We start from the raw sequence: 14,163 nt of genomic DNA on the forward strand, positions 1-14,163 counted from the left end.
GCAGGCACCAAGATGTGGTTTCACCAGACTGAGGTTCTGATGGACTTGGTGTCTGGTGCAAAACTTTAATTCAACTGTTAGCTCTAAAAACAGGAAAGCATATTTCTAATCAATAAAATTTTCCCTTTTTGACAATATTATGGTACAAAATTCTGATGTCTTTTTCAGATTTAAAAATGTAATAATAAAATATAATATTATTACAGCATAATATTTAAAATAACGCAAAATGCAAGCATGGCTTTAGATTTCTCACAAAGCATATTTTCCCCCAGATTAAATTTTTATTCAAATATGTCATTTATATATCTTTATGGAGTATATCATGGCAACTCAATAGACGTATACAAGTTTTATCACGCAACTTTGATATTACATCCAGGAAGTCCCTATAATGAAACCTGAAATTAGATTCATTGTGATGAATTCATACTGTGAATTCATTCCTAGAATTCATACTGTGACAGAGTCTGAGAGACTGTCTCTTCAGGCCCTTCAAGAATTAGGACATTCTAGCATTTCAAGCAGGCATTGATGCAGGAAAGATGAGTCTGGACACCTGAGGAATTTGGAGGAAGCAGATTTATTTAAGCTGCAGCAACCCAGAGGGGATAACACCAAACAAGCTCTGGACCCCAGGTCTGGAAATTCTCTAACATTGCAGTGGGTGGTTACACAGCACAATGTTTAATATAACTTAACTTTGTTCCACATTCATAGGTTGGACAGAGGTTTCACAATGTTTTACACAGAAAACAGAAATTTTCGCACATCAAAAAACTTGGTCGGAGACTATTTTCTTTTAGGATGTAGATGAGCACAATACCTTTATTTTTATGTGGTGCTGAGAACTGAACAAGGGGCCTCACATGTGCGAGGCAAGTGCTCTATCACTGAGCCACAACCCCAGCCCTGCAGGCCTAACTCTTACAAGAAAGAGAAACCTGGCCTTTACAACAAAAAGGAGCTCAAAGCACAATGAGTGCTCTGGAAATTTTGTTGACTTCTTAAAATAATCTCTTCCTGATTAGGAGAGAGACTTGTGTGTTACAATTAAGGTGGGAGTCTTTTGGAAACTACAGCATTACCCCCTTTGATGCTCATTATTTAATCCTCTAAGTCAAAGGGCATTATTATCTTCTTGGCTTAAAGCTTTATATAATGTAATATCATAGTTGTTGTTTCTCTTTTTTAAAAAGGAAACCTGCTTCTATTGTAGAACCACTAGTTTTAATGAAAAGAGGAAACAAACATGGAAGCAATACACAAGTTCAGAGCACAATCCATGCTATGTCAATTAAGCTTTTGAATCCACCAAGAAAAGGAAACCATCCTCCAAATAGTGAGCTTGGATCTCAACTGCAATGCCCTTTCAGGATTGAACTGGTACATGCGTTTGTTTTCTGATATTATTAACTATGTGTTTGATTGTTATCAGTCCTAGAGTCAAGAAAAAACAAAGGACTCTGTATATGGCAGAAGTAAGGGGTGGCAATGACAGTATGAGAGCTGTCTTAAAGAGTGAAACAGTCCATTTTTCCTTTTGGTTAGTGTATCTTTCACCTTGTACATCCAACCCAGAGTGGCTGAAGCAGGGCTGATGTTTCCTCAAGCTTTGGGCACATTCAGGCTAGTCAGCTTCCAGAGTGACTTGAGCAGGGTTGGTGTCCTTCGGATCTTTGAGTTTCTCTGGTGTTTCCTTCTTCCTGATGCTCAGCTTAAGGGGTACCAATTAAGGAGGGAAAGCTGCAAAAGAATGTACGTAAGAATAAGAGATTTTATTTTCAGGAGGTCCCAAAGCAGGCTAAAAGGAACAAAGTATTACATAATGTATATCTCTGCCTATGTACATACATGCGTTGACATATTTGGTGACACTCTAAAAATTAGAGTAAGGGATTGTAGATAGTGCTCTATGTGGGGGTGTGACAAGAGGTGGGGGATATCCCAGGAGGCTTGCACTATGTAGATTTAACAAATTTGAAAACAGCCTATAATTTCACAAGCCTGACCCAACATCGGCCTATGATCTTCCATATATTATTATTTCATCTAAAAAATGAAGTAAATTCAACCGCCTGCTCACAGGTCAGTTGCCTTCCAAAGGTGCACCTCTAAGTGGGTTGACTTTAATCTCAGAATATATTTCTGCATGGAAATCATGTCAAATGCCTTCCTGGCTCCCAAAGTTTAGGTACTGCTCAACAGCTTAATTTTACCCCTGGCTTATCCTCCTCACCCAACTTTACTCTACCAGATGCAAACCCAAGGTTGTACCTAGTTCTGCACCCTGGTCAAGGTCACCCAGTTAAGAGGGATTTAAATCCAGCTCTACCCAATCTGAAGTCTTTACTTCTCCTCAAACCACCCCTTAGCCAGACAAACTTGCTTACTTATGTTTTTCCTTTCTTGATAATCTCTTGGAAGAAGCCAGTGTTAGGCTAAATTTGGTAGATCTAGGAGGGTATTTTCCCAATAGGCTATTTTTCCTACAGGTCCAGGTATGGCCAGTCTGGCTGTCCCCAGCCTGCTGCAATGTACTGGGGCCTCACTCCACTGCCCAGAGACCCTGTGCCCAGATGACCCTATGTCCAGGACACAGAGTCTCCTCAGGGAAGAGTGGAGGAGTAGGAGAAGGAGACACCATGGAAAGTTCAGGAGAAAGAACCAGAAGGTTCTTCCAGGGCTAGACTTCCAGAGCAGCCAAAGATCCCTCGCTATCTTGCCCTACAGGATCAGGTCTAGACCTTGCCAGCAGCTCCCAGGCTCTAACCCCACCCTCTCACCAGTGAGCTGGACCCACCTAGTCCCACCCACTGCCTGCTGTGAGGACTGCAGCCTTTATTGAGAGTGCTCACTTGTTTATTTGGATGAGTTCCCTGAGTTAGAGCCACAACTCCTCTAGGGTCCTGAGGACTGGTGTCTGGTCCTGGGGTGACAAAAGGCAGGCAGCATGCAGTGGAACTTGGTGAGGTGACTGTAATGGAGAACGATCAGTTTCCCAGCTCTTATACATCTTGAGCAGAGAAGCATCGTTGGGGTCAATTCACTGCAATGGCACCATCATGAAATGGTGGCATATGGTGGCAAGAGCAGCATCCAGCTGTTGTGGGCATAGGGCATCAGGCGTCGAAAGTCAGGAGTTGAGTATTGGTGTGAGGTGGGGGCGACTGTGGCGGTGTCAGCATGCAACTCTGATTTAGGGGAGTTCCTTGCTTCCTACTCATGGTGGCGGTGACCGTGGAAGAATCCAGAAACAGTGGTTGTAACAACAGATGCTTCCAGCCATGAGTGTTTTCATCTGCCATAGTGACAAGGGTTTGGCTGCAGTTGCAATGAAGTTGGCCCCAGTACTGAGTGTCACTGTCTAGTATCCACGTTAAAGTCTGGTGGCAGCAGGGTGGAGCTCCAGAGTCTGGCAGGGGCGGAAGCAACATACAGCTGCATCAGGGGTCCAGCCTCTGTATAGGGGTCGGGCAGCAGGTGTGGTGTAAAGTACAATGACATTGGGGCCTTATTGGGCATGGTTGGTGTCCATCTGGAGTTTGGAAGTTTGAGTGCTGCACAATGGTGGTGGCACCATAAGAGTTCAGAAGCAGGGGCAGCAACAACAGGCAGTGTCCAGCAGTGAGCATCTTCATCCTGCAGAAGTAAGTGGGGGCCAGCTGCAGGACAGTGAAAGTGGCATCCAGTGGCCATGTGGGGAGTCTGTTTGGCTGCAGCGAAGAGTTCCAGGCTGGCATGGCAGCAAGGGCATGGAATAGTGGGTGTCAGAGTGATAAGGTAACCAGTAGCTGGGATGTCGTCTCTGGTGGAGGCTCCAGGCCGTGGTCTTGCGCCTGGCCGACTGGCCTGCTCAGGAAGAAGAATGCGGGAGGCAGTCGTACCCAGGCAGATGCCCAGGACCTTATGCTTCCCCCAGCTGCCATGTCTCGCTCAACCATGAGGCCACTGTGTGGCTGCTCACGCCATCCCCTGATATAGCCTCTCTACTGAGGAACTAGGTTGTCTGCTAGGTTGGGGCGGTCTTGGGAGAGAACCTCACCATCCCCAGCCACTTCCTGCGTGGACTGTGGGTGCAGTGTACAAGTGTTGTTCAGTCATTTAAAAGGAATACACATTGTGGTGGTCACAAACATACACCTGTAGGATGAACTTGCAAATATACTAAGCCACATGAATTCTTCACTGTGGTTTGTCAAGATCATCCTGATTCACAAGGACCCGTCTTTTCCCCGCCTTAGAGGGAACAGACCCCAAGTCCTGGAAACTGCCTTTAAGACTCCAAACAACAACAACAAAATAACAACTAAAGATATTTTCACAGGATATTTAAGTGACCATGGACTCTATATGCTGTGCCTATGGGCCAGAAGGATTACTTAATCCTCCCCTTCTAGAGAATCCACTGTCCTGTCTGTACAGGAAGGGGAGGCTTGGTATGCAAGTTGCTAGATAGATTTTATCTACAGCTGTTAAGCCAAGGGCTGCAAGATGTGTTTAATCCTGCAGAATTGGTAGAATCACTGAATACTGAGTAAAAACTTACTGCCAGTGTCTATTCTCTACAACAGTCACTGGTATACACTGTGGTCCATCAGAGTGCCATGTGTGGCACTGATAATATATAATTTCAAAATCACTAAATCAAGAGAGTTAAAATTCTTTATTTCCTAATTTATTACCTGTAATGAAAATGACAAAATCAGAATGTGTCTCTGATGAATTAAACCTTAGTAAGAACTATTATAAACAGCAGTATCAGCAATGTACATGCACGAGCACATCCAAAACAAATGGCTACTTAAAGAGGTCGTGTTTTAACTCCAGCGTTGCAAACCTGATGTTTTAATTTTGAGATCTGGAAGGAAAAAAAAAAATCAATTTTTGGCCTCCTCATGATTGATTCTACTTCAGATAGGCCAACTCTTTCGTCAGGTTCTCAGTCAGCATCTCCAGTTCAGCTCTGGCTAGGGTCAGCCCATATGGCACCTTTTGCAGGACATTGCTGTCAGCCAGGTCATTCTTCTATCTGAAATGTAGTTTAGAAATGCAATACACTGATTTGGACAAGGACACTGTCATCTTCAGGGCTATCTGATGCACAGATCTATGTGACTCTTTTCAAATAGCAGCACTGTAGTGTGTGATATGTGTTCTTGCTTTTGTAACTCCCTTCCTTCTCTCCATGCCTTCCTTTTTTCAGTATCATGATTAGTATTTCAGTTGGAAGGAAGGAAAGAGAAAAGTCATGAGATGATGCTTTTTCAACAGCAATGAATCCCACTAGCACTGTGCATCCCCAGGAAGGGATTCCACTTTGGCTAGCTGTTGTGGCCTTAAAAATAGCAGCCCCTGTATTTGTGCAGTTTCTAATGGTGTCCTAAAAGCAACTGAAAATTAAATAATAGTTATTCTTTTGCTGAATTTTCTTCATGATTTATTCAATTTAAAACATTGGTACTTCTTCAATATATTTTGCCAAGATTTTATAGGCTAAAGGCCATCATCCTTGGAACTTCCTGTGTGAAAATTCTGTAATCCAAAAAGTTTGTATTCCTTATGTCAGGAAGTATGAGATATGGAGGAGGAGATGAAAATATAAAAACAAGTGGATGGATAAAATTTCAGGTGTATGTGTATCAGGAAAACAATTTTTGCACTTAACCCCTTATCAGATACATTATTAGTTCATTGAATGCATTGAAAATTAAAGTTTAGGGCATTGGTAGGGTTATGTTGAATTGTAGGTCATTAAAACTATAGTGATCCATAGACTTAAGAGTAATCAACTTATTTTAACAATGTGTAATGTGAATTATGTTTGAGTCTAAATACTTTTTGGAGTGATCATCCTATTTCCATTTGTCCAAACACCAAATATAAGGAGAATGTGAACTTCAGAAGATTCAAAATATGTACTATCAATGGAGGCAGGAAAACAGGGAATAAGAGGACATGGTAGGAAAGGTAAATTATCACCTGTCTATTCCACTCACTTCATTCTGAATCCCATGCAGCCTATTTTGCATTGCCAATCTGCAAGATGAGCTAGGCATTGCCAATCGTGGCAGAAAGGATCTGGCAAAATAAAGGAAGTCATAGATAACAAAATTCTAATATGCTAGTAGTTTACAAATGTATTTTTGACACAAAATTTAAGTGGTGATGTTAAATGCTGTTTCACTAAGAATTACAAAAAAAAAAAAAGGAAAAGAAAAAAAAAAGAAGTGGTGTTAAAACTATGAGCGAAGGATGCAAAGTAAGGGATTATGGTAAAGCCCTACTTTCATTGTGGGTTCTGAAAACAACCCTTTAAGATAAGTAGTATTATTCTCATTTTATAGAAGAAACTGAGATTCAGAGAATTCACCCAGTTCACATTTGGCAGAAGGAGAGTTCAAAGTCCTGGCTGCATGATGCAAATGGCAGTAACTGAAGAGGCTGTGTACAATCCTAGGTAAGACTTTATTATACTTTAGCTTTTTCAATTAGTCCTTCCCTGCATGCTACTCTATTGGTCAATGTTTCTACCCTTCCTTAATGTTACTTCATTTCTTCCCTTCTATTGATATGTTTTATTTCCTATTGTGGTTTCACACAACTGAATTATGGAAATAAAATGTTAAGTCTAAATTTATCCAGCACCTCTTTTTTTTCCCCAGTAACTGAATAACCTTAAAATGTTTTAATTCTCTAAACTTTTACTGTGTAAATGTTATTATAGTATTATATATCTATCTTTCTGAGTTTTCTTTGAACACACACAAATCAATTTTAAACTAGGACTTTACCTTGTTTTAACATACCCTAGCAGTTACTCATTACTTATGAAATCAAGGCTTACAGTGCATGCCCTATATATTCATGTAAGCATGTTTGTAATTCAGACACCCTTGATGATAGCTTAGCTGGGAATCAAATTCTACTTTGATTACTTTGGCACGGTTTAAGCATACAGTAGAATTTATTCTGGTTTCTACTACTGGTATTGAATAATAAATAATACATTTATGATTTGTTTTTATAAACATATTCTTCTTCCAATTGTTGTAAATTTTCTTCTTCCTAGTATTCTTTTTTTAAATGTCTTTTAAAAAATATTTTTTAGACACTGATGGACCTTTATTTTATTCATTTTATTTACATGTGGTGCTGAGGATCGAACCAAGTGCCTCACACATTCTAGGCAAGCGTTCTACCACTGAGCCACAACCTCAGCCCCCTAGTATTCTTAAATCTATAATATGCCTAAGTGAAGAATTATTTTCATTGATCTTAGTTAAATTATGATTTTCAAACATTTCAGAGTCTTTTTTTGATTATTATTCCCAACCACATTTTTTCTAAGGAAAATTCTATTTGATATACAGCAAGATTTTATTTTGTCCTATAATTTGCTGAACATTTACTTTCTTCCCTTCCATATCTTTATGGCTCTCAACTAAACCATGGATATTTTCATGTATTTTCTAGTTAAACATGTTCTTTGGGTTTAAACCGCTCTTTGGTACTTCCTCCAATTTTCCAATTTTCCTTTATTTTTGTGAAGTTTACCATTGTTAAATATCAAAATCTAAATTGACCTTTTAATTCAACATTCTCATTTTGTTTTCTTATGACTTTTATTCCATTAACAATTTTCCCCTTTAAGCATACTTTACTATGGAATTTTTACACCATTTCATTCTGTAAAATTTTTGAATGTCTGATCCTGATGTCATTTGCCTGCCGATTCTCACTCATGGTGGATTATTTCCTTACATTAAAAAATCATAAGTAAGTGCTCTGATATATTCATGGATATTAGAGCTGACAGTGTAAGAATAACTCTGTATTTTGTGGCTTATCCAGTGTTCATATTACTTTATAATGCATCATTTGTCCATGTTTTTTAAGGATAAGTGGCGTAAGAGAATCTTTTTTTATATTGTCCCTTTTAAAAACAGTAAATCATTTTTAAAAACAGAAAACCTCTTCAGGCTATTCAATAATTAAACATTTTGATAGGGCATAATTCATATTTGATTTGTGTTGACTCCAACATGGCAACAAACACATAACTTGCTACTTTCATATTCACACTTGAAGGGGCTTTAGGGGCACACTAAAATTAACCTTGATTTAGTCACAGACACTAATACTTGATTAGGAAACTTAATCACGATTTCTAAATCCAAATGAAGAGTTCATGGTCAAGGGTGAGAAACATATAGATCAAATTAGTTGTCAAGGATCAGAAAATCCTTCTAAGTTGAAGTAACTGGAATTAAGTGATTTTGCCAAGGTGAACTGAGGATGTTATAGATTCAGATGCAAAACTAAAACCATCATACTATTGCTTCCTGGTTATCACCATGTCAATCACAGTTCCTGGAGATGGATATCTGTGGGCTCTCTCTCACCCAGTGAGGAGGTACATGGTACAGGTTAGAGGAGTGTGTGGCTGTACAGTTGCTAATCAAGACCTTCAGAGACCAAGCAGGAAGCGGGTCTGATTTTATTGCACAGTTACCATGTATATAAACTTAGGCAATAGCTAAGCAGACTATAGGCAGCCACCAATACAATTTCTGTCCAACTGTCCTGGCAGCGACCAGTCAAGGAGGGGCCATGGACCAAGTGCTGGTACTGCAACATGTGGCCTCATGCCTACGGCTGTGCCTATGGGGTGAATGGTATGCTACTCACACGCCTAGCACAGGGGAGTGCTTTGCCTCTCAGACACCCTTAAGGTATGCCATGTATGCAGTACTCCATGCACTTATCCTCACAGATTTCCATGTTCATGATTGTTTTTAACAACAACAACAAAAAGCTGGTGTGTATCTGTTTTTTTCACCACAATGACAGTTAGCTTGATAATTTAAAAATTAGGATGTATGCTCCATCATCTTAGAATCATTCAGGGTGCTAGAACATCAACACTTAGAATCTATTTAAAAGCCTGTGGCCAGTAGCCACACACCCACACAGCACCGTTTACAGTCTTAGTGGCATTTACACAAGTAGGGCAATAAAAAGGGAGGAGTCTCTTCTGAGGCACCCATATCCTAGGTGAAGGGACCCTTCCTCTCAACATCAAGACCACTCCTGCTATCCCTGCTGGGCAGCAGGCTCCACAAACAGATGAGGTCAAGGAGACAGCTGGGATGGAGCCCCAGCCCAGAGACTTAAAAAACTCCAGGATCAAAGGAGTGATACCTGCAAACCATGGACACTGTGTTCTTGAATATCTGTGAATCTCTAAGGCTGAGGAGCACTCCACACAGCACTCTATAAAATAAAATAGGAAAAATTAGATACAAGTCAACTGGTTATGATTTCTTAATTGTAGCAATAATTGATCTTTCCAAGGACCTTCAAATAAAGATTACGTCTCTTTGTTAACTGTTATTCCTACATAGTCTTAATGCATCAGCCCTAACTTTATAGATAGATAGCGAGCTAGATACAGACATAGATATATAGATATATAGATACAGATAGATAAATATAGATATGTGTGTATATATATATTATATATTTATATTATACATATATTATAGACAAACACACATATATATGCACATCTCAACAAGTAATATAGATGTAGAAAATGCTATTAACATTTTTTCAAGAGAAAATTATTAATCAATTTTTAATTGATTTAGGCTTCCTATATTTTTTATTCAATAACTAAATACTGGGTTTCATCCCTAATATCAGAATCTTATATAAATACAATGTATATGTACACACACAAATCCACACATAATTTCTGTTGGATGGATATACCCATTTGTTTATCTGTATATTAGTTGATAAACAGAAGTTTAATTGCTTTGAAAGCAAAGGAAAAACACAGGGGACTCTTGTCCCAGAGGCTGTGATTCTGCACATCAGGGGGAACAGAGGGTTTTTAATGATGTGATTTCAGGTGTGCCCGATCTTCTTCACGTGTTAATCTGGGATATAATCATTTTTTAAGTCTTCTGCTGCCATCCCCAACTCTGAATTTCTTCACTCCCATGGTGGGTGTGTGCTCAAGAATAGATAACTGGATGGGGATAAAAAGTAATCCTGTTTCCCCCCAGGTTGGGGATGGTGAGAGGGGGATGAAAAAAAATATGTCAATTTTAAAATACGACTCTGTGGCAGATCATCATGCTGGGGTTTTTCAGGTTAATTTTTTTAAAATTTAATTCATACTTGACTGAACTTTAGTTGTTCATAGTGGGCGGGTCGTGTTATTTCAAAGGGCACCACTTTTATACCAGTTCAAATAGAGCAATTTTCTAAAAATAATATATTAAATCAGCAGAACACTATGTTTTCCACTTTATACAAATTTATAGTTGTTGAAATCACTTTTATTCCTGTCACTGGGACCAATTTGTTTCAAATTCATCTGCTTCAGAGTTCTAGAAACTGGGAAATCAACTGAAACGACTATTTGTCTCAGAGAAGGGGAGTTGACCACCTGGGAGGATAAGGAGGTGTTCAGTGTGGTGGAAATGTGGTAAGCAACACTCCTGAGTTAGGGAGCGGAGCAAAAAGTCCAGAGGGGGAATAAGCAGGGTCTGTGGGAATCTGGCATGCCCAGGGCAGAAAGGTATATGACGGGTGGGAAGGGAGATGGAGCTGGAAAGAGAAGCAGGATCACATGGGGGGAGGTCCCCATGGGACCTGATGATGCCAAAAAAAAAAAAAAAAAAAAAAAAAAAAAAAAAAACACTTCTTGAAGAAACAAAACAGGGACGGTAGGAGCCAAAGGAGGAGGTTTGGACCACTTGGTTCTTCTGAGAGATGTTTTGTTCCCTGACAACTAGGTAAGATATTTATTGAGGGTATGGCTGTCCAATGCTCACTGTCCTCCCTGCCCCACTCCCCACTGGAAAATGGCTCCCTAACAACTGAAAACACAAGTAGAAGCCCCTGAGGGTGTAAGGGCCCTTTCCTGGAGGCTGCCCTGTGAGTTCATCACACAAAGTTGGGGACAAACAATTCTATGGTGGACCAGTCTTTCATGGAAGACAATATGCTCATGAGATGTCACAAGATGGAGTCCCTTATTCCATCAACCACTCTACAAGCACCAGCCATAGAATCCTGAGGTTCAGAACCCGGAGACCTCATCTTTAGAGAACATTGGGACTGGGCCCTTCTGGGGACTCCCAGTGCTGGGCAGAGTAGCGGGTGGGTTCACTCTTTCATAGGCCTGGTAACCAGAGTGAACCTTATGGATTTGCAAAAGGAGGATCTGGGCCTTCCAGGCCATACGTACACCCAGACTTTGAGTGTGGAGGACAAACTTTCAGGGAAGATCCTTTGCATGCATGGGGTGGTGGCTGTCTGAATGGAGTGCTATTAGTTAAGAGACAGACTCCTCTAGGAAACTAAGGACTCCTCGAAGGCAGAGACCATGTTCTTCCCAAGCAGAAAAGATACAATTGAGGTCCTTGCTCTTCATGAGGCTTCTCAGTCTGAAGGACTGCATGGGGCCTGGACTGGAGCCAGAAGGCCTGACTTGAGTCTGAGAAGGTCATGGCCCCTCTACACCTAGTGTTCCTTATCTGTAAAAGGCTAATGGGGTCTCTTATGTGCCCTGAAAATATAGCTTTGACTGAATCAGGAAAATTATTACCCATGTCTTCAAGAAGGGTGGGAAGGGATGAGAGGAAGAATGAGCCAAATCCAGGAGAGGAATGAGAAACTGTTCAGGTCCCAAGCTGGAGCTGTCAGTCAGCTTGCCTCTTTCTTTTTTTTCCTGCCTCAGTGTGGGTCCCATGGATCTTCAGATTGTTGGGGCTCTGCACCGTGATAACTGGTGGCTGCATCCTCTTACTACGCTGGAGGAAGAACCTGCAGAGGAGGCAGCGTGCCCAGCAGTGGGTGGAGGTGATGAGAGCTGCCACCTTCAGTTACAGCCCACTGCTGTACTGGGTCAACAGACATGGGTCACACAGACATGGCATGACTGCCGCGATCAGAATAGGCCCTCCTCAGGCTGTTGCCAATATTGACACTCAACTCCAAATTCCGGATCTTCCATCAGAGCCGCACCTCCATGAAGACAGGCATCATGCCTTCAGAGGCAGCAGCCCCCAGGCAGAAGCCCCTGTTCCCCTGCAGCCTGCTCTGGTGGTCCCACAGCAGCCCTCACCTAATGGGATGCCAGAGTGATAGACCCCATCCCCCTTCCCAATTGTCTTTCGGGAGATCCCCTCTGCCCCAACCCTCTGCAGCCTGAACTTTTCTCCCATACTGGACCATTCTGCCTCCTACCCCTTTCTTGAGGGTCCTGAAAGCCATGTCCACTTCTATTCCCTTTCCACACTGACCCAAGGGGTGAACTGACCCAATGTGTAGACTTTTGCTTGAGGGCTGTAGCCTCCTCTCACTGAAAGTGACAGTTTCAGGTGCCAGGTATTAGAAAAAGGAGCCAATCTTGATCTTGACACACAGGTCAGAGCCCATTTAGAAGTTAATTAATGTCAGAGTCATTTGCATCTCATTTGCCAGGAGAAAGGCAATCTCCTTCCCCAAGTGTGATGGTGGCACAAGTCTCACCAATACAATGAGGACTGGAGGCTGGCTCTGAAGAGACACATTGAGCCAATATTTGTGGATGAGCAAAATTCCCTCCAACAAGTATTCAATGTGTTCAAGACCCTGGGCTAGGTCCCCAAAGGCACTGCTGTTCTGCAGGATGGGAAGTAAACTTGCCACAAGAGTAACAGTGCCTGAGGGTACACATCCATGCCAGTCCACAGTGACTAACTATGCCACTTGCCAAACAAGTCATCATGAGGTCAGTGAATCTCACCACATTATGAGACTTGGTGATACCTATGATTTATCAATTCTTAGCTGATTGTTTCTCTACATTATTTCTGACAGAACAACACGGCAAAATGGCTATTATGATTTTTCTTTTACTGATGAGACAGGTACCAAGGGCATATGCCATTTTCTTCTTTTTTGTTATTTTCTCTGAGCCTCTTCTCCCATTTACATCTGCCTGGCATTACACTTTCTGGTCTTTCCACCCCATGGTATCCCTTCCCTAATCATGTCTTCTTAAAACATCCTTGGTGAATGAATGCTTCACTGTGTATGGAGTGTCATCAGCTTGGTCTACAGATTTGCTTACTGAAAGGGCTGGTGGTAACCACCTAATATTATATGGAGTAACACATCCAAAGCATGTATCTTAAGATATCCATGGCTACACGAAAGTTGAGTCCCCTGTAATTCTACTACATGGGAATATTAATAATTTGTATACTTTCTGGAAAAGGTCCAAAAAGGAGACACAAAGATAATTATGAGATATTTGGCTCCACTTTAAAGATAAGAAAGCCTGATTCTGTCACACAAATTTTTCCCATTTATTTTGAAAATGAACAAAACAACTAACCATATTTGATCTAAACTTTTAAATGTAGATGTCCTGAGAGAATTGCCAAGTTTTGCCTATTTTGTGGAGTGTGGTGTGTATGATGGTGATTCTCAAAAGTAAGTAAACATGTAGAGCCGCAGTCTGGCTGGGCACGAATAACCAAGCCACCACAAAGCCTTGTAGGTTCAAAGAGCAACTACTTTATTTCAACTCTCAACTGCAACTACTTTATTTCCCTTCTCCCGCGACACACCACACACCAACCGGAAATCCCTCCTCTGAAAATCCCCCCCTCCGGCACTTCCCCAACCAATGGGAACTCTCCCCGGGAATCCCTGGAGAACTCCAAAGTAGCAGGCCCAGGAGGACAGCAGGGATCTAATTTATGATTGAATACACAGCTTAACATAACCATTATCATCTAAATGGCTTGCTGGCATACCTCTCAACCACTCCATTCTGGCAAAAATGCAATGCATCATTCCAACTCCGCTATGGCCCTCAGCAATGTAGTTCATTTTTTCCCCCTTGTATGGGCTAAAGGGCTTAGGTCCAGCAACTGCAAAGAAAGCCTGTGTCCTATCTATATGACCTCTAGCAATATATTTTAAGCCATTTTCTTTTACTTTTTAAAGTTATGTGGAACCATTTTTTCCTTGTGTAAACATGATCTTATATTGTATCAAAATACAAAGCAGGACTAAGCCCATCTTTTCTGGGAGAACATGGGCAGAGATTCACTTCTCCCTCACCTTGCCCCCTCTTCACCTTGCCCCCTT

At 41.2% G+C, this 14,163-nt stretch overlaps 1 protein-coding gene and 1 pseudogene across 22 annotated transcripts in view; one reads left to right on the plus strand and one right to left on the minus strand.

Moving 5' to 3' along the window:
* Positions 1-567: 567 nt before the first annotated feature.
* The window catches only part of LOC144373648 (uncharacterized), a 39,255-nt gene continuing 25,659 nt past the window's right edge, over positions 568-14,163 (minus strand). For 7 of the 22 annotated variants that reach the window (XM_078036682.1, XM_078036676.1, XM_078036686.1 and 4 more), the window contains 3 exons: positions 9,205-9,276; positions 6,000-6,081; positions 1,753-3,852 (listed from right to left, as the gene is read on the minus strand). In XM_078036682.1, coding sequence (XP_077892808.1) covers positions 3,361-3,852; positions 6,000-6,081; positions 9,205-9,215 — 585 coding nt within the window. In that variant the 5' untranslated portion in view covers positions 9,216-9,276 and the 3' untranslated portion in view covers positions 1,753-3,360. The other 15 variants (XM_078036684.1, XM_078036685.1, XR_013433243.1 and 12 more) reach the window with 14 other exon arrangements.
* LOC144373649 (testis-expressed protein 38 pseudogene) lies at positions 10,497-12,339 on the plus strand (annotated as a pseudogene).

The sequence above is a fragment of the Ictidomys tridecemlineatus genome, unplaced genomic scaffold (assembly GCF_052094955.1).
Source record: "Ictidomys tridecemlineatus isolate mIctTri1 unplaced genomic scaffold, mIctTri1.hap1 Scaffold_450, whole genome shotgun sequence".
NCBI lineage: Eukaryota > Metazoa > Chordata > Mammalia > Rodentia > Sciuridae > Ictidomys > Ictidomys tridecemlineatus.